Here is a 19727-nt window from a genome sequence, read left to right as displayed (position 1 = left end):
CTCTTGCCTGTATGTCACATGTGCAATCCACAGGGAAATTGAGGGTCAGGTGTTGTCTGCGAACTGGTTTAAGGTTTGGCAAGTGCTTGCTTTCAAAGCACAGCCTGGACACACACACATTTTCCAGTGAGTTCATCAATTCGTTCGTATTCTTTCTACAGAAAAGACTATTGAAATGCCAGGACTGTGTTTGGATACTTCTCTTTCAAATAATAGTGCTAGGTCACAAGAGCCATCAGATGGTAAGACAGAACCTTCAAGTCAGAAAGGCTTTCCCTTTCTTAAATGCTCTTGTTAGTGCTGCCACATAGGAGTGAGGGAGCCAGAATAATTCCCGTGAGATGCATTATTGCATAGGGTTCAAATGTAACAGGGACTTGCACAGTGTGGGGAAAGCACAGGGGCATGGTGGTCATAGGCTCACCTGCCTGAAGGCAGCCTGGCACTCACAGATTTCTTATTTTGGGGAGGATTTACTATCTTCATTGGGAAGAAGAGGATACTGATAATACCGGCTTCAAGGGGTTGCTGGGAGGATTTAGTGACCTATTTTTGTAAACCTATGGCCTTGCACATTGTAGGTGCTCAACATCAAATCTCACTAACAGGTTGGTGAGAATTTGTATTCCAGCATTTGCCTAGCAGCTACTAGGTGCCAGCCTGGTGACTTATCTCTTCCTAATATTGTTTCTCCCTTCTCATTGAGGAGTGACCCCCTTGGCTGGAGAAAAGCTTGGGCTATTGGCTTGGAATCAAATGCAGAAAGATCTGGGGCCATGCTAAGAATTCAAGGCTTTATCCCATATGTAGATTAAGCATATAATTTTTCCACTAAACTGGGATACTTTTGAGAAAAAGGGGAACACTATTAATAATTATGCCAGAACAACAGGTATAAACCATAACTCTGCCTGAGAATAATTTTTTCTGTAGATTTTCACTCCAGGCAAATAGATGCTTTTTATTTGTTAACTGGGAGGCTCACCCAGCAAATCTCCCATCAGACTCTAGGGAGTTAGCTCCCACATGCACAGATCCCCTGGCTGCGGAGGACACTAGGGAAGGTGAGACTCAGCTCAGGTCCCAAGAAGCTTACGATTCAGCTGGTGAGACAGACACCAGGAAAGAAAGAAAGAAAGAAAGAAAGAAAGAAAGAAAGAAAGAAAGAAAGAAAGAAAGAAAGAAAGAAAGAAAGAAAGAAAGAAAGAAAGAAAGAAAGAAAGAAAGAAAGGAAAGGAAGGAAGGAAGGAAGGAAGGAAGGAGGGAGGGAGGGAGGGAGGGAGGGAGGGAGGGAGGGAGGGAGGGAGGGAGGGAGGGAGGGAGGGAGGGAGGGAGGGAAGGAAGGAAGGAAGGAAGGAAGGAAGGAAGGAAGGAAGGAAGGAAGGAAGGAAGGAAGGAAGGGCAACAAAAACAATTAGAGAACAATTCAAAACAGAAAGAAACAAATGCTGGATTTCACATCACAGTACCTCAGGTATGATCTGTATGTGCCAGAGAAAAATCCAGGGAAAGTCAGATGTTTAAGAAAATATGTGGGCAATTAGAAAATGAGGGTTTGACTGTATTTCTTGGCTTTGAGAAGAAATATCCCTTAAAAAGTTAATAAATAGAGGTGATGGTAGAAGGAGGGGCAGAGGACAAATTTTGGGGATACAATAAGGGCTTCATATATTTTAAATCATTTAAACCTAAAAAAATAAATGAAATTATAAACTCTAAATTGTTATCTTGCACATCTGTTCCAGATAAACCTCTAATTCTTTAATCTGTCCTCCCATTGGCAGCTACCTTTCTATTTAAGACTCCTTCTCAGTAGTAAGCCTCTTGCAATGAATCTAAGACAAAGCATACTTTTGGGCCATGACAAAAGACCCAAAAGCTATTTTAGGAGAGCGTTTCAAATATAATTAAGAATAAATTTTAAAAAGTTAGATTTTGGTCTCAGTGCAATACACTTTTAAAAACTGTTATGCTTTATACTGAAATAGTGTGAATTAATTTTATTATATTGCCAAGAAAAGAGACTTGGAGACAGTTTATCTATTGTTTGGTGAGGTCAGGAAGACCATAAAAACATGGTAGTTGAATCCAATAGAAAACATAGAACTTTGAAAAGACTCTATCTTTATTAAAACATAGTAAAATGGTCACCTAACATTCATTCACATAAGGTCTTTCTGATATAAGGTCACAGTGAATCGTCTAAGTGATGGCATAGTATTTATTAAGAAATTGATACTCACTGTGCCAATTTCTTTAAAAATCCCCTTTGAAGCTTACTTAAGTCCTGCTAAGTTTTGCACCTTGGAGAAAAGCCAAGTGATTCTGAGATTCCTATTTTTTAATGAAAAGCTTGGACTAATCTTGAAGATTTAAAGCCAAATACTTCCCAAGTGGTAAAACTATTTCCAGAGAAAGGACTAAGAATTAAGTGACATTTTGAAAATAGACTTTAAAAAAAGAAAAATACATTTTAAATGGGACCCACAGTTGTTTCAGTCTTTCTGGGTCTTTCCTTTGCCTCCCTCCTTTATTTATCGTGCTTCTAAATCTATGACAACGCTGGAGGTAAAAAAAAAAAATCTAAGGGCTGTAGGGTCCCTAGCTCCTGGGAGTTTTCTGTTTGGGTGTGGGGGGGCAGGCAAGACACACACAAATAAAAACGAGTAGCAGTCGATCAAGAAGGATAGTAAAAGAAAATGCTCAGGCTCCAGGATGTTCTTGGAGAAGGTAATAATGCTGCCTGCCAAGAAATGGCCCCACAAAAATAGAGGGAGGGCTTGACAGACAGGCAGCTCATAACAAAGATGGCGGTGGGGGTGGGAGAGAGAACAAGTCTGGGGGCATAGAAGTATGTGTTTTAACTCACTTAAACCTCCATGAGTTAGGGAGCCAGTGGCTCCTTCCATAATACATGGACTCTTTTTTTTCCTGTTTACTGTTTAAAGGACGTTAGAGAAGCAACAAATTAGTGGCATGTTTATACTTTCTATTGTAGAAGAACAGTTAAAATTTCCTAAATTTTGAGAGTCAGTAGAGTACAGCGATTCATAGCTTAGGTTCTAGAGCCAAACTTGCTGGGTTCGAGCTCTGGCCCAGCTGTTTACTAGCTGAGTAACTTTAGGAAGTTTAAACCACTGGAGCTTCAGTTTCCCTGTGTGTAAAAAAAACAGGCACTACCAGCACGACCTACCCCAGCAGAGCTCCCATCCCTTGTTCGCCTTCTCATCTGCCTTTTACTCACTGCTGGCTGCCGTCTTGCTCTGTCCCCTTACAGCCTCTGACTAATTCTCTAAGGCTTCTGCCAGGGAAGGGAGGGGCTGAGTTGGTTCCAATGGCTGGAACTGTATCTCTTCCCTGCTCCCTTTTTACTAGTTATCTTTCAGCTTAATAAAAATTTTAATATAGTTCCTTCAATTCTTTTTTTAATTGATTTTTAGAGAGAGAGAGGAAGGGAGGAAGGGAGAAAGAAAGGAAGGGAGAGAGAAACATTGATTTGTTGGGTTACTTATTGATGTATTTACTGATTGCTTCTTGTATGTGCCCTGACTGGAGATTGAACCTGCAACCTTGGCTTATCAGGATGATGCTCTAACCAACTGAGCTATACAGCCAGGGCTTCAATTCTTTATTTCAACCTCTTCTTCCAGCTATTTTTCTTTAATGAATCTACCACCACCTTCCTTCCTTCCTGACACCTACTGCAATAAATATTAACTTCTTTTTAGTCATTAAGATGATATTTACCATCCAGTTTAACAAATAATAGCAATCTCTATTATTTTATATTCCATCCCACTTCCATTAAAATAACTGGAGCAGGGCTAAACATTTTTATGACAAAGAGACAGAGAAGGGCAATTGAAGTTCTGAGTTGCAACAACGTAAGAAGAAAAATTGTACATTTGCTCTTGCTTTCTATACAAATGTAAAAATTAAGGGTAAAATTTGTAAGAGGTATTAGTAATCCATATGAATATAAATTACATTAAATTATAAACATAGAATTTATGTTTATTCATACCTGGATAATAATCATTTATAAATAAACTTCATTCAAAATCATTTAAAAATTAATTTTCCTCTGTGAAATAAAAATATTAAGAACCTCCAGAATAAGAAACTGATGATTACCTTTTCGCATGAACTTGCTGAGATAAAATTACCATCAGTTAAGTAAATAAAATGGTGTTATGCTCTTATTTTGATCTATTATTTTGGAAGGAAGGCTGAAGTTTTTGCTATGTTCTTACTAAAAACTTCATTAGAGTAAGACAGAGTGGAAAAGTGAAATCTAGAGAAGACAAGGCCTTTCAGCTCTATCTCTTTTTTTAAGCTGTATCTTTTGAAAATTCACTTTTTTTGTCCTGTGCAGGCCACAGCTGTGGAATTCTAAGAGGCACCTGACAACTCTACCCAAGGGCGCCACGCAGGAATCCCCTTTAATAATTAAAGGATGAGCATGACCTCAGGAGAGAGGTGTGTGCCCACCACAGGTGCTGTGTCAAAGGCTTTGCTTCTTCTTTTGTTTCTTAATCTGTTTTTGGAGTTATCCCTTCCAAGAACACATTTAAGGGCAATACAAAGACGAATGTGGGTACTTCTTTTCAGTAACTGACAACTCTGCTACAAAAACCCTACTTCTCTAATTTCACTGATGCCCCACCCTCCAAAAAACAAACAAAATAGAAATCAACACCACGGGATTACCACTTAGACCAAGGGTTTTAATCTTGGCGTGAAAATTTTAGAGCTGACCAGAACTTTAGTGGTGATCTAGCCCACTCATTATAAGCAACTGAGAAAGCCAAGTTCAGAGAGTTTAAGTAAATCACCCAAGATCCCCCAGTGCATAATAGCAAGTGGCAAAATGTATAAGACATACCTACTCAGTGATAGGGTTTATCTTAGTTACCCTATATAATTTATCCATAGTTTTCATAATACTCCTGGAAGACTATTCTCTATTTTATATGCATGAAAAATGAAACTGAGAAAAGTTATGACTTACCCAGAACTACTCCACAGTAAGTATGGATAGTCATGTTGAACTTAAACCCATGTCTGTCTGACTGAAAAGTACACACGTATTCTTTCCCAATATCATTCTGCCTTTCTGGGTAGAGGTGGATCTTTTCTAGAAGGCTGATGTTAGCCTCCTGGTCCAGGCTCTTTCCAGTGCCACCAGTCCAAGGGGCTGTTAGCATTGCATTCTCCTCACTAGTCCAGGAATCGCTCTCAGCATGCGACTAGGGAGAGCGACTGAGAGGCCTGGGCTGAGTGCAAGAAACTTGCTTTCCTAGGACAGCGAGCGTGAAGGTTAGCACCTGCGCGAATATGCGAGTTCAGAAATCTGCCCTCCTAAATCCTTTTGGAGTCCTAATACCTGGTCCAAAGACAAATTCCTTAGTCAGAATTTATGGTAGTGATAAATGTATATGATTTATTTGTTTATTTTTAATCTTTTTTGTATTTTTCATTACCTTTTAGTCTCTTTATACCACACCCCACCACACTGTTATCCATGCCCATGAGTCCTTTCAATTTAAGCTTTGCTAGCAGTAAACATCATTTGAAATACATAATTGATGGAGTGTAATGCTTTCCTTCCCTGGTGATATGTATTAAAGTGTTTTCAGATGTCAAGAGAATATCATAAAGTGTGACTCTGTAAAGATTCAGTGTCAAAAATTCTCATTTTTACTTTATTGGACATTTGCAAAATTACCAACAGCTGCATATAAAAGTGAATATGCAAACCAGAAATGAGAACATTCATGATGTGAGTAAAAAAGGATACAGGAACCCAACGGACCTGTTATATGTGAATCATATTTAACGCATTGTTACAAGATCCTCACAGCCATTGATGTTTATTCATAGTCACCTCAGAAAATACTACTTTTTCTACTGCTCCAATTAATCTACTAAAATTTTAGTAAAAGAATTCCCATTAGTAATTTTTTACAGACATTTGATATGAATCTTGTTTTTCAAAACAGCAAAAGGAAATACTTGATGCTTTTTAGTTTTGCCTATAAGTTCAGCATGTGACTTTTGGAAATGCCTCTGTTAATACTACATAGAGACAAAGAGATATTAAAATAAATGTAGAAATATTTATAAATGATTTAGAAGGAGTATTAGTTCACTGATCACTAAATGTTAATTTGAATATTTCTGAAGGATCAACAGCTTCTCATTTCAATAGTGACATCTTTTAAACACATCAAACAGGTGAAATGTGTCAGATGATATGGCACTTCATATCTGCCTTGAAAATGACGGTAAGTTACTGTGAGTATAGTTCAGTGAAACCGAACAAATACTACTATCCTATTACAGAAGAAAGTAAGAAGAGGGGCTGTAAATGATGCTTTTCTTCCATTAAAACCCCACAAAAATTCTTTGCTCTTGTATAGTGCACTACACTCAAGGGATTCAACTCATCACTTATGACCAAAAATTCACTAATATGCCCACAGGACATGTGTGAAAAATAGACTTTATTACTCTTTTACAGATGAATAGATTTGAGAATGATCACCAGTAAACTTCTGGCAGAAAGGAAATAGAATAGAGACACTAATTTCACAGTGTCTCATAGTTTGTGGCAGGCAGAATAATGATCTGCATCCTAATCCCCAGAATTTATACATATGTTGGGTTACATGAAAGGAAAATTAAGGTTGCAGATACAATTAAGGTTTTTAATCAGCTGACCTTAAAATTGTGAGAGAATCCTGGATTATACAGGTGGGCTCAATATAATCACAAGGATCTTTAGAAAATAAAAGAGGGCCTTAGCCAGTGTGGCTCACTTGGTTGGAGCATTGTCCTTAAACCAAAAAATCATGAGTTTAATTCCTGGTCAGGGCACAATGACATTTAAATAGCAAAGGGAAAGAGGATTGTTAGAGAATAAAAGAGATTTAAGAGACATAACAACCAGATTTAATGTGCAGACCTGGTTTGGATCCCAACTCAAAGAAACAAACAACTCTAAGAAGTCACTTCTAGCCCTGGCTGGTGTAGCTCAATGGATTGAGCACGGGCTGTGAACCAAAGCATCGCAGGTTCGATTCCCAGTCAGGGCACATGCCTGAGTTGCGGGCCAGGTCCCCCGTGGGGGCCACATGAGAGGCAACCACACATTGATGTTTCTCTCTCTCTTTCTCTCTCCCTTCTCCTCTCTAAAAATAAATAAATAAAATCTTAAAAAAAAAGAAGTCACTTTTAAGAACAGAGACATTTAAATATGGAATAGGTAGAAAATATTATAGAATTATTGTTATAATGTGATAAAGGCATGGCATTATTAAAAATATTTCTTATCTATTAGAGATACCTACTGGAGTATTCATAGATTTAAAAAATATGATCTCCAATTATGCTTTAAAATACTCAAATAATATAATGTGTATGAAGAATACATGGACAAGATTAGCAAAAAAGGTGATATATATTTCAGTTGCATGATGGGACATGAGGGTCATTATAATATTCTTTCCCTTTATGTTTGAACTTTTCATAATAAAAATATTTTAAAGGATGAAAACAATAGTAAATAAATAAAAGGGTGCCTAATCCATTTGATTATCCCACATCATTGAACTACTCAACTATCACAGACTGTCACTTCTAATGCCCAATAAACAAAGGAGCAGTAGATCTGTTTCTGTTTGTAACAAGTTAAAGCATTCAGTTACTTTTTATAGTAAAGAATAAATATGATGGGGAATGTTTGCAAATTTTCAAATTCCCTATGGTTTCCACATTCAAGATTAGTGTTGTTACATTTGTCCGAAGTTCCTAATTGTCAACTTTTTGGTAGCTGTAATTTGTTTGATTTAAAGTGATTATCTTATGTGAAATCCAGTGTAGACATTTAATTAACAATGTTACTCTCTTGCCTAATTTTATTTTATTTTTTGAAGTTCATTTTTATTATATTTTTCCATTACCATTTATCTCCCATATACCCTCTCCTACTCCTCTCCCCTGCAATCACCACACTGTTGCCCATGTCCATGAGTCCTTTTTCCTTTTTGCTCAATGCCTCCACTCCCTCTCAGCTTTGCCTGATTTTAAAGTACAGTTGAGACTTGTCTATGAGGACAAGAGGCTGAACAACAAAATAGATTCATCTCCAACATTCAGTCATAAAAGAATAAATGTCAGATCCTGTCTATAGTAGTTCAAGTTATAGGATTAAATATCAGAAGTTCATGGAAAGGCTCTTTATCAATGCAAGCAGTGAAGCAAAATATAAATCTAGGACTATCCAGAAGCCTTTGAAAGCATTCATAAAAATGATCTCTTTTTCTAGAAGTTATTCTTTAAAAGGTTTTTTTCCCAAGTAATTTTTCTGAACAAGATGAAGGTGCCCGCATCCTCCAAATTACATTTTAATATGACTAAAAACATTTTCAAAGAAATGTTAAAGTTTATAATACATATGAAAACTTTAATCTTCTTTGTCTGAAATACTATACATTTTTCAAAATATAGTCCATTTTCTTTTCTTTTTAAAGGTAGCTTCTCATGAAGAGACACCCAGAAAGCTACAGTTGCTATTTTCTACTGGAAGAAAGTGAAGACACCGGGGAGGACGGATAATCCACATAAATTATATTACAGAGATTTAAATCAGGCCTTTTAGCTTATTTCCCCCCATGCAATTTAAGTTATGTGCTCAGGGACTGTAGATATAATGGCAATGAAGCTGATTATTGCTGAGGCACATGCAGAATATGCACTACATATTTTTTTCATGTAAGGATGACAACAGTTATGAAGAGGATTTGTAATTCTGGCATTTGATTTAGCTGAGGTGGTGGAAGAAATGGTGCTTGCTTTCAAGATTTATGTATCATGTAACACCTATTTTCTTTCATGTCTCCTTCCCAGGCCTGAGAGCCAAACATCTTACCGACTACAGCCTCGGTGTATTTCCCTTCTGTGGGAAGAGGAAAGTACTGGTTTGGTGATAAATTGCTGCCATATCCCAGGAGAAAACCTTCCAGTTTTACATCAGGATTTGGACGCAGGAACTTCAAGAGGATAGAGTCACTTGTGGTATTGATGTGGACTTTCAGGTTTGGCCTTTTACCTAAAGATGGGAATGAAAAAATAGGTGGCTGTTACTTTACCCCATTAGCATCCCAGGACGATTTTGGAGCAAAGGTTAGTTGTTATTGCAAAACATGTTATCTACTTAGTTACTCAAGATCACAACACCCCTTCCTGAATAGCCAAAGTGCAGGTAATTTTGAGATCATAGCACACAGATTTTATAACATATAAAGCAGTCTAGCATACAAAGTAAAATTATAGGGCGTAATATTTGGTAATTTGTCATTGAGCTGGTCGATGGGGTTTAAGGCTATTTTGGCTGTCCCCAATTGGTCAAAACCTTCATTTTATATGTATTGTTTGAGAATGGTGAAAAGATCTGTAATTGGTAAATGAAATTATTGCGCTCTGAAAACCCCAGTGTCCTCTCTGCTGCTCTGTGGCTGCACCTTGAAGAACCTAGTGATTAATAAAGTTGGAAAGGGAAGGAAGTGGGAAGATTTTAGCTTAGGGTAACTGAGATGGTAGAATAGGGAATTCCGAAAGAGAAGTGTTGAGGAGAAAAAGGATTAGTTCTAGTTGGAGCTCACTGAGACAGTGAGACAATCACATGGAGATGTCCAACACTATGTCAAACATCTAAGTGAGATGCTCAGGAATGCGGTATAGATCCATCTGAGTGTCATTCATGTCTAAATGATCACTGGATGAATTTTATCAGAAAGACTGTACAGAGTAAGGACAAAAAACAATTAAATTTTTAAGGCTTTATTTTACTTTATTTTATTTTTATTTATTTTTTACTATGCAGCCAAAGAGACAGATGATCACAATAGCCAGACATCTTGACCAAGCCGTGAGGAAACAATATTATCCTTTATTTTGGGGGCAGAAAAAGCTGAGCTCAAATTCCGGCTCTGCCACATACTTATATTAGTGTGGTCCCTGGCTACTCACCTAACAGGTTGAGCCTTGGTTTCCCTTTCCTAATTTGTAAATTATGGATAATGGATAATCCATTATGGATAATGTCTACTTTACCAGGATGTTTACTAAGATTAGTGTAAATGGTACCATCTCAAACCTGGCACATAGTAGTTTCTCAGTAATTGGTTATTTGATTAGGCCTATTTAAAACCCCTTAGCCACAATTCAGAAATCTAAAAGGTTTTAGTTAAATTCACAGCAAACTAATTTGGTAACAAAATTCAATCTGAACAGTCATAAGGCCTCTTAGTGTTTCATAATCTCATTGAATAATCAGTATGACTAGTCATAAGTTTAACTGTAGAAATGTCAATGTGTTAAATTTATTGTCAAGGGCCCACTGAAGAGACTACTTAACGTGTGGTTGAGGCATCCTAGTACATTTCTAAAATCCAAAGATTTTCTGAATTCAAAAATGTACCGGGCTCATAAAAGATTGTGAACCTCAATTATTTTCTTTCTTATCTATAGGGATTTCACATTTAAAATATTTTACCTATTGAAAAGATTGCATTTACTAATTTAATAACTCATATTCCATTTTTCACTAATAAAAAACTTGTATATATACCAGTCAGCAACTCTGAACAGCATGGGCTTCCCAAAGTTATCATACTAAAGTTACACTATTCCAGTCAACATCAACCTGGACCACATTAGCACAGCTACATAAAAGGGTTCCAATGGCCTTTGAAAAAATAAAACAACCCCATCTTAGATACCAGGTTTGGGAACCACTCTTACCTCAGCAGCCAGTAGTACTATTTCTAGATATGTGCAGAGCACTTTGTACTTTCCCAAGAACCTGATGTAATTTCTATGGATTTCTAGATTCTCAGAGAGCTGTTCCTATATTTCTAGCAAAATCAAAACCCAGAGATATTGGGTGACTTATCTAAAGTCCGAGGAAAACATACCAAGTCCAGTTCACCTAGTCCAATCTCCTTGTAGCACAAACAGCTAAACTGAGGGCAGACACACCTCTATCACTGTGCAAGTCAAGTTTTGACCTTGAGATCCAGGATCAAAACTAGATTTCAGGTTCTCACTAGGCTGGACCTCTTCTCCCATTTTTATTAAGAACTTTGTTATTACTCAACAACGTACAGAGAGGCCAACACCCCAGACCATAACACTTAAGTTGATATTAATTTCTGATGTTTCATCTAATCTTCATTAGATTTTGATGAAATTATTTATTCATCAGATATAACAGATTTTGTGCAGGCCAATTTTTCCCTTCTTTCTTGTGAGCCTAAATTAACCTTGGAGTTACTCATCCTGCTCAACAGATACAACAAATATAAGTCAAACACATATTCTGCTACTTTAGAAAGTCATCAGGTCTCACAATAAATCAAAACACAGCCAGCCTGTTTCCAGCACCTTTTTGGGAAGAAGAAAGTAAGGAATCTTAATGTACGTGGGCTGCACGCTCATTTGACTAAAAGCCGAGAGAAACAGCATCATCACATCAGACCTTTGCTTGTAAATTTTGGCATGATATACCACCCTGTGCAAGTGGAGGAGATGGCTACCCCAAGCGAGAGAAAGGCGGGCTGAAAACAGAATCACTGCCCGACAGATATGGAAGCGTTCTCACTTCCCCTGCACAGGAATTTTCATGACTCCAGCCTTTATTACTTTTCCTAATAATATGTCAACAAATACATCAACATCATGTGACTTTTCAAATAATTGGCAGTTAACTTACCTACTTAATCCAAAATTCCAATTCATACAGCTTTCTAGAGCTAAACTTTGAAAAGTCCTAAAAAGGAGAAACACACACAGACAAATCTTACCTGAAAACAACAGCATCATCAACTTAATATTTTGAGACTATCATCCCAGTTCCTTATTTGGAACTAGGTACTTAGGTCCTTCATTATCTAGCCATGCATTACTTCTTCTCTTATAATTTTGTAACATATCTTACTTTTTTGGGCCAGTATAATTTTCTCCCATTCTGCAGTGCATACTAGGCCCTGGCCCTGCAGCTGTGCTCACACTGTCACCCAGGGTGGTTACCTCTATCCTAGGTTTGCCTCTCTCCAACCCTTTGCCCACCCACTTATTACTCCATTAATCCTTTCAGTGCTCAGCAAAAAGGTCAGGCAATTTTTCTCCTTTGAGTATTTAGAGTACCATTACATTTTATACTCTTGGATACTTTCCTCAATATTTTAAGGAATATCTGCATCCTATAATAATTTGTATTCTTAAATAAATTTATCTTCATTCTGAATAATTCTGGTTTAATGTTTTGAAACAGTACATCATGTAATGACAATTATCTTTCAACAGTAGAAAGACCTCTGGTGAATGACTTACAGATTATAGGAAAATAATACATGACAGAAGCTTAACTAGGAAAACATTTATAAGCAAAATAGCATATATGTTATCCAGAAAGCCCCTAGAAAAACAAGAATATTTATTTGTCCTATACAATAAACAAAGCATATGCTAACCAAGAGTGAAATGAAAACATTTCAGGAAAGTAATTAGTATGGCTAAGAAAAAAGAATTGCGTATTGGTAAAGTGGAATAGTGGATCTATGACAATTACTTCTAGTCCTCTCTTCACAACACCCTAGGGTATGTCTAAATATCTCAAAGGTTTGTTGAGAAATTCTATAAGAAAAAAATCTAAGAAAGAAAAAAATCTTTCAAAACAAAGTTAAAATCAATCCCCTTTTAATTTTCAAAAATAAATGCATGCCTTGTGGCATTAAAAACAGTGCAGAGGGTAGTGAGGTTAGAAAGTCAGATAAAAGGTAGATCCTATGAGTTTATAAAATTCTCCATATCAACCCGAGGATGCAGGTTGCTGCTGCTGTAGGCACAGGTGTTGAGAAGACATGTAATGTTGACCCCAGAATCCTGAGTGGCTGCGGTCAGTTTCAATACCACTCTGTTGAGACACACGGCACAAACACCTGCTGAACTACCACAGACATTTGGTCCCTGTCTGTAAGAAAGGAATTACCATTATAGACCTCTCAGAAGGAGAAATTCTTTCAGGTCTAATCTTTGAAAGCTTTCTTATGTTTCAAAATATTTCAGAATGTATTCTAAATTATTGATATGAAGTTAGTCAAGTTGATAAAATCACTTCAAGAAAAAACTACAAAATGCTAATTTTCTTTTGTAAAAGTAAAAAATATCTATGAGTATAGCAGCAATAATCAGCTTATATGCCCTCAGTGTTGTGAAATGCTAAGGAAGAAATTAGAAATACTCAATATAGCAAGTTTGGGAATAAACCAGATCAGCATTAATTTTCATAAGATATTAAGTAAAATAATAGCTAATAATACTGATGTCAATAAAATAATAACTCAGTTGTTTCAGGATTTAAAAAAAAACCTGATTCTTACCCATAGTATGTCTCTGCCAACCTCTATACTTGTTCAGTTACCTATATAATGATATAAAATCAAATTTTCTAAGATATCAAAATAATTAAATTAATCCCCATTCATTCAGATATGACACATGAAGCATAGATTTTGAAAATGTTTAAAGTAAATTTGATTAAATTTTTAGAGTTTTGAACTTTATAAAAGCTAATGAGAAAAAGAAGAGCCAATCTATAGATTGGGAGAAAATATTTGTAATACACATATTAACTAAAGAACTTGGATCTATAATATTTAAATTAATTCTTTCCACTCAGTAAGAAAACAAAATATTTAAGAAAAAAGGCCAAAGGATTCAAATAGATTTTTTTTTAACCAAAGGAGATATATGGTAGCCAATAAGCAGATGAAAAGATGTTCCAACATCAAGGTCATCAGAAGTTTTCTGCCAGGGGTCAAATAGTAGATATTTTAGGCTTTGCAGGCCAGATGTTTCCTACCCCAACCATGTGACTCTGCCATTGCAGCACAAAGGCATCTATAGTCATTATATAAACATATGAAGGTGTCTGTGTTCCAATAAAACTGTATTTATAAAAATAGGCAGCTGAATGTAGCTGCCAGGTCATAATTTACAAATTGGTGGTCAACACCACTAGTCCTCAAGGAAATACAAGTTAAAACCATGATGATACACCACACACAAAAGAAGAGCTAAAATTAAAAAGACTGTCAAGTATTTGGCAGGATTTGGAGTATTTTGAATATGAATGTTAAATGCTGTAACCACTGTGGAAAATGTTGGGTGGTTACCAAATAAACCCATCAATTTCATTCCTAGGTATTTACCCAGAAGAAATAAAAGCATTAAGTCTATGCAAAACTTGTATGCAGATATTCAAAGTAGCACAAAACTGAAAACAACTCAAATGTCCATCAACAGTTGAATGAATACACAAAATTATAACATCCATACAGTGGCATATGACTCAGCAATAAAATAGAACAAGTTACTTATGTAATTCGACATGGTTAGCTCTCTGGTCTGGTATACCTACATGGGCCATGACCTTCCTCATCTCTGTAACCATCTTATACAGACTCTCCTTCTGATGGAAGGTCATTCAAATACCTTGCCATTACAGCACTAATGAAAAGTAGTTTTAATAGTGCCTGACATTATCATTCACCATTCGACAAATGGTACAAATGGTACATCTATAAAATCATCAAGTCCACTAGAGCACTGTTATGTTCCAGGAACTGACAACTCTAAGTTTCAAATGTATTCTATGTTCTTACACAGTGGATTGCAAGCAGAAAACATTCCAATGCATTATGGACACAGCAGCTTATTAAGGAGCTATCAAGATCACACAATTGAAGTTCATGTATTAAAAAGTAGGACAGTTACTGTCCGACAACATTGTCAAAGGTTTCAAAAATCATAGTTGATAGTATAGACACTGTATTTAATTGACCTGTAATGCTAGGTTATACAAACCAAAATTTTAACATAAAACTTGGCAATAATTTAACATTGACTTTAATTCTTAGACAATCAAAGAGGGATCATATAACATAAGCTTGATACTCAAATCTCTCCCTGTCCTGATACTATGATCCAAGGAAAGTGTTAGAAGGAAAAACAAATCCATACAGAGTTTCAGTAATTTTCCTGTGACAGCCACAGAATCAAAGGAGTGGCCAAAGACAATTAGACAAGTGTCTTCCATGTTCCTCATCCTTAAACAGAAATGTGTAGTCTGTAATCTCTAGCATGACTTTTTGTACCAACAGCAGCAACTTGAAAGCCAGTAATATAAGTGAAAAATTTCCATAGCAGAAAAAGGATGGCAACTGAATTAAATATTTTAAAGACAATGGAAATTAAATGTTGCTATTAACTAAATGATGTTAAGTATAATAAAAACTACTTCCACCAGTGCTATAATGGCAAGATGTTTGAATAAACCCTTCATCGGGAAAAGAGTCTGTGCAAAGTAATGATGGAGATGATGAAAGTCTTAACTCATTCTATGGAAAAGACAGGTAGAAGGAATTAAATTGCTTTGGTGGTGGTCATGGGTGTATGCAGAATTGTAATTAAAAACATTCAGAATAATTACTAGATAAATCCTTTTTAAATTTCAGATTCTTATATTCCAACTTGTCAATCACATATACCTCATGGCATCCTAGCTCTCTGGATCTCCAGGCTGCAATTATTCCTCAAAATCTCATAGCTTGTCTTGTACTCTCTTTCCAACTCTGGGAATGAGTTTTTACCAACCCAAAAGAGAATTTCAGAGAGCTTTCAAAGAAGTAGTATGTAATAAGTATGGATCAGCTACAACATCTTCCAGGAACAGGTATGCCACTAACAGTTAGGTCGCACAGTGCAAAACTTGAAATGGTGCCATTCAAACCACCTTTTATTTATAGCTCTAGACAGTATCCACATTCACAAAGACCATGCAAAAATACTTACAAAAAATGGATGATTGGGTGGGATAACCAACCTGAAATTCTCTAATCTCTTCCACAGCCCTCAAGGTCCCCCCACCCACTAGCCCTTTCTACTTCAGCGCTTGGATTTCTATCTGTCCTGCCTGCTGACTCCGCTGTCACCGGTAATGGGGGATGAGCAGTAAGAGGTCTGGTGTAAGGAGCATAGGAATTTGCTATAAAACTTTGTGCATTGTGTTCTCTAATTTACAAATGAAATTACTTCACCTAATATATACAACTCATATGATAAATCAAGGACCTAAATACAAACAATAAAGGAAAAGAGATTCTAGGCATTTGGGAAATGGTAAATTAAGAACACACACAATACAATAAACAGATGATATATTATAGAATTATACACTTGAAATCTATATAACCATATTAACTAATGTCAGCCCCTGAAATTTAAGAAAATTAAAACTACATACCCACAAAAAAAGAGCACACAGATTTAGAGGTGAAGAGAAGGTATCCCTACTTGTGTTTTTTAAGCACAAATCTGAAAACATAAGAAAAAATCCTGGTTAAACTAATTTAGATATATACAAAGCAAGATTTTTATAAATCTAAAAAAAATGGCATTTTAAAAAAGTACAGAAAAAAATTGTGGTAGAATTCCTGTAAACCACATGAACTGTTTCCAGAGCCAGCATGGGGGCCTTTAAATAAAGTCAGAACTTGACTTCATACATATATGACCAGTGTCAGCAAAAAGCTCAAACTACCGTGTTCCATGATCTCTGTTCCAGCACAACAGAGAAGCATACTCCCTCTCCCATGTCTGTGGTGAGTCTGCCAGGTAAAGAACATGCTCCCACATGCAACATGTGCTTAGAGTTCAGGTAATAAAAAATCCTAGCTCACCTGGGGAGCTCCCCTCATAAAGCCACACCTGAACAATTTCTGTGGAGCCATAACTGCAAGAATCAACTGAATTCTCTTTAGGGCATTAGAGTCACCAAATACCCAGAGTATATTTGCTATTGAATTTAGAAAGAAATGCTATTTTGCCAAAAATCTAAGAGGAAAAATGTTTCCTTCCTAATGAGGCACTTTATATGTTTGTCCAACTGTTTGGATAAGTGAGTTCCATTTCAGCTAAAACAACCAGTTTCCACCTTGGTCAGAATTCCCAGTGCCCTGATTCCTCAGGCCAATACTTCACCGTCTGGTGACTTTGGATGACAGTATGAGACTGACTGAACCTGCCAAGGTTGACATTTCAGCACTACTTGGCAAGAGCAATAACTTCATTACCTACTTTGTGACCGCACCACAGCCAAGCAGGAAAATTACTTTCAATAGTCTACCTTCTGTGTCAACAGGCTCTCTTTCTTAAAGAGAAATCACATTCTCAGACATACACAGCTGTCACTTGCATATACTCCCCTGCTCTAATTTTTCCCACATTATTCTTTAAAGTCTGGAGCATGCTGGGCTGTTTCCAGGGGGTGGGGTGAGATGGGCAACCACATGTAATCAATGACCATAAGGAAAGAGGAGCAGTGATATGATTAACCAAACAACAACAAAATCTAAATAAAATTTGTATTTGTTTAAAAGAACTTCTATTTTTATTCATTGGTTTTCCATTTTATCCATTTATTCGCTGTTAGGTACTAACTATTGGTGATAGCAATTCAAATATGACCTGTCTGATCACAAAGATTTTGCATCCTACTAGTAAATTAGGAGATGAGTAAGTCAACTATTTCAGTGCAGCAACTTTAGTGCAATTAGCACAATGTGGCTACAATAATGGGCTCTGAACCTGGTAGAAAGGGTGGAAAGAGAGGAGACACACGAAAAAGTGTCCTTGTAGTTTTGGTTAACTACTCACAAAAATAGTTTTTTGGGGTTTTTTTAAAGATTTATTTATTTATTTTTAGAGAGGAAAGGGAGGGAGAAATAGAGACAGAGAGAAACATGAATGTGCGGTTGCTGGGGGCTGTAGCCTGCAACCCTGGCATGTGCCCTGGCTGGGAATCGAACCTGCGACACTCTGGTTCGCAGCCCACACTCAATCCACTGAGCTACGCCAGCCAGGTGCAAAAATAGTTTTTATTCCACAAGGATACACCAAATGAAGGTAGGGAAGTAGATCTCAAAGACTGTTTTATAATCCTCTTTTTGTACTGTTTTAGACAACTGGTATATTCCTAGTAATTATTATTACTTTAATAGATATAAAAGAAAAAGGAAAAGCTGAACAGGCTAAGGGATTTAACAAAACTCATTTCCCCTCTTTTTGTTCTTTCTCTGCTTGATTTTCATAAAAATCCTGGGGTTGATTTGCTTACATTCTCTTGCTGTTCAAGGGAAGGAGTGGTGGCAACAGGTGCTCCTTATGAGAGATGGGATAGCATCCACAACAGGGTTCCCCCCTGTTGGTCCCCCAAACAGAGCATCAGAATCACCGGGAAAATTGCCGTGCTTACAAATTCTCAGACCCCACTCCAAACCTCTTGAGTCAGAAAGATCATGGGGCAGCAATCTATATTTTAACAAGCTGTTTGGGTAATTCTGTTATATACCCAAGTTTGAGTAACATTACTCTGTGCAAATTCAGTGCATCAAAAATAAAATTAGTGGGCCCAATATCTCTTAAAAGAGATTTACAGATATGCAATACAATACAGAGAAAGAAAAGGACCTCAGCTACAATACTGTTAGATTTTCTATCATGACAATTTTATATTTGTTTTGGTCTCTGAACAAACTCTGTGAACCAGGGTTTTCTAGAATTATAATTTCTGGAGACACATAAAGTAAAATGTCATAAATGTTTGGAAAATTCCTCTGACTCTAGCACCTGTATGTTTAAACTTAACCAAAATTTTAGAGACTTGGAAGATGAGTTAACATTTTATTATAAAAAACTCAAACATACAGAAGAGTAAAAAGAGTGGTGCAGTGCACACCTGTAGAGCTGCCACCAGGAGTCGACAATTAACACCTTACCATGCTTGTTTTGTCACATGTTTATCTATCTCTCTATACCTCTGTCTATTAAAAGATGTATTTTAAATAAATTTCAAAGTAAGTTGCATTCTAGTGTTCTTCACTTCCAAACATTCAGCATGCATATCATTAACTAGAGTTAAATATTTATATTTTTCTTTTGCAATAAAATTTACATATAATGAAATATATAAATCTTAACTATATTTACTTATTTTTTCCAAATGCCATATATCTATGAACCCAAAACTCCATAAATATTTAGAAAATATCATCAATCTAGAAAGTTTTCTCATGCCTCTTCTCAGTCCATTGCCACCCCATCCTCCCAAAAACAACTATTCTGGTTCTTACTAAATTAATTTTACCTATTCTAGACTTTAATTAAATAGAATCATACAACATGTGCTCTTTTATGTAAGGCTTCTTGGAGTCAACATAATGTTTTAGAGATGTATCAATTTCATTGTATGAATAAGTAGTTTTTGTTGTTATTTTTACTGCATAGTATTTGGATAATTATTATTTACTAATTTTTAAATGCTGATTATATTTTAATAAAATTTTCTCTGAGTACAGGGAAGAATTTATATATATATATTCCAGATACTTACTTACATCGTGTTAGTTACCAGGCAAACAAAACTATAAACTCTTCTATTTACAATAAATGTTGAATTATAAGACAAATAAATGTTTAATAGTAAATACAGACAAAACTATATAATGGTTTTATCTTTACTGGAAGTATGAGTCACTGATACTCAAAGTATCTGATATCTTTCCCTCTCTCTCCCTGGCTAATGGAACACCAAGCACAAGTGA

The 19727-nt window shown here is 36.2% G+C and overlaps 1 protein-coding gene across 8 annotated transcripts in view; it reads right to left on the bottom strand.

Annotated features, from left to right (window-relative positions):
• LOC123826727 (ABI family member 3 binding protein) overlaps positions 1–19727 on the bottom strand; it is a 243861-nt gene that overhangs the window by 171992 nt on the left and 52142 nt on the right. For all 8 annotated transcript variants that reach the window (XM_045850740.1, XM_045850741.1, XM_045850747.1 and 5 more), the window contains exon 2: positions 8933–9112. In XM_045850740.1, coding sequence (XP_045706696.1) covers positions 8933–9112 — 180 coding nt within the window. The remainder of the gene's footprint in view (positions 1–8932; positions 9113–19727) is intronic.

This window comes from Phyllostomus hastatus, unplaced genomic scaffold, assembly GCF_019186645.2.
Source record: "Phyllostomus hastatus isolate PE091 unplaced genomic scaffold, TTU_PhHast_1.1 phas_contig_86, whole genome shotgun sequence".
Taxonomy (NCBI): Eukaryota; Metazoa; Chordata; class Mammalia; order Chiroptera; family Phyllostomidae; genus Phyllostomus; species Phyllostomus hastatus.
Note: the sequence above shows the minus strand (reverse complement) of the source record. Positions and strands in the feature narration are given on the sequence as shown.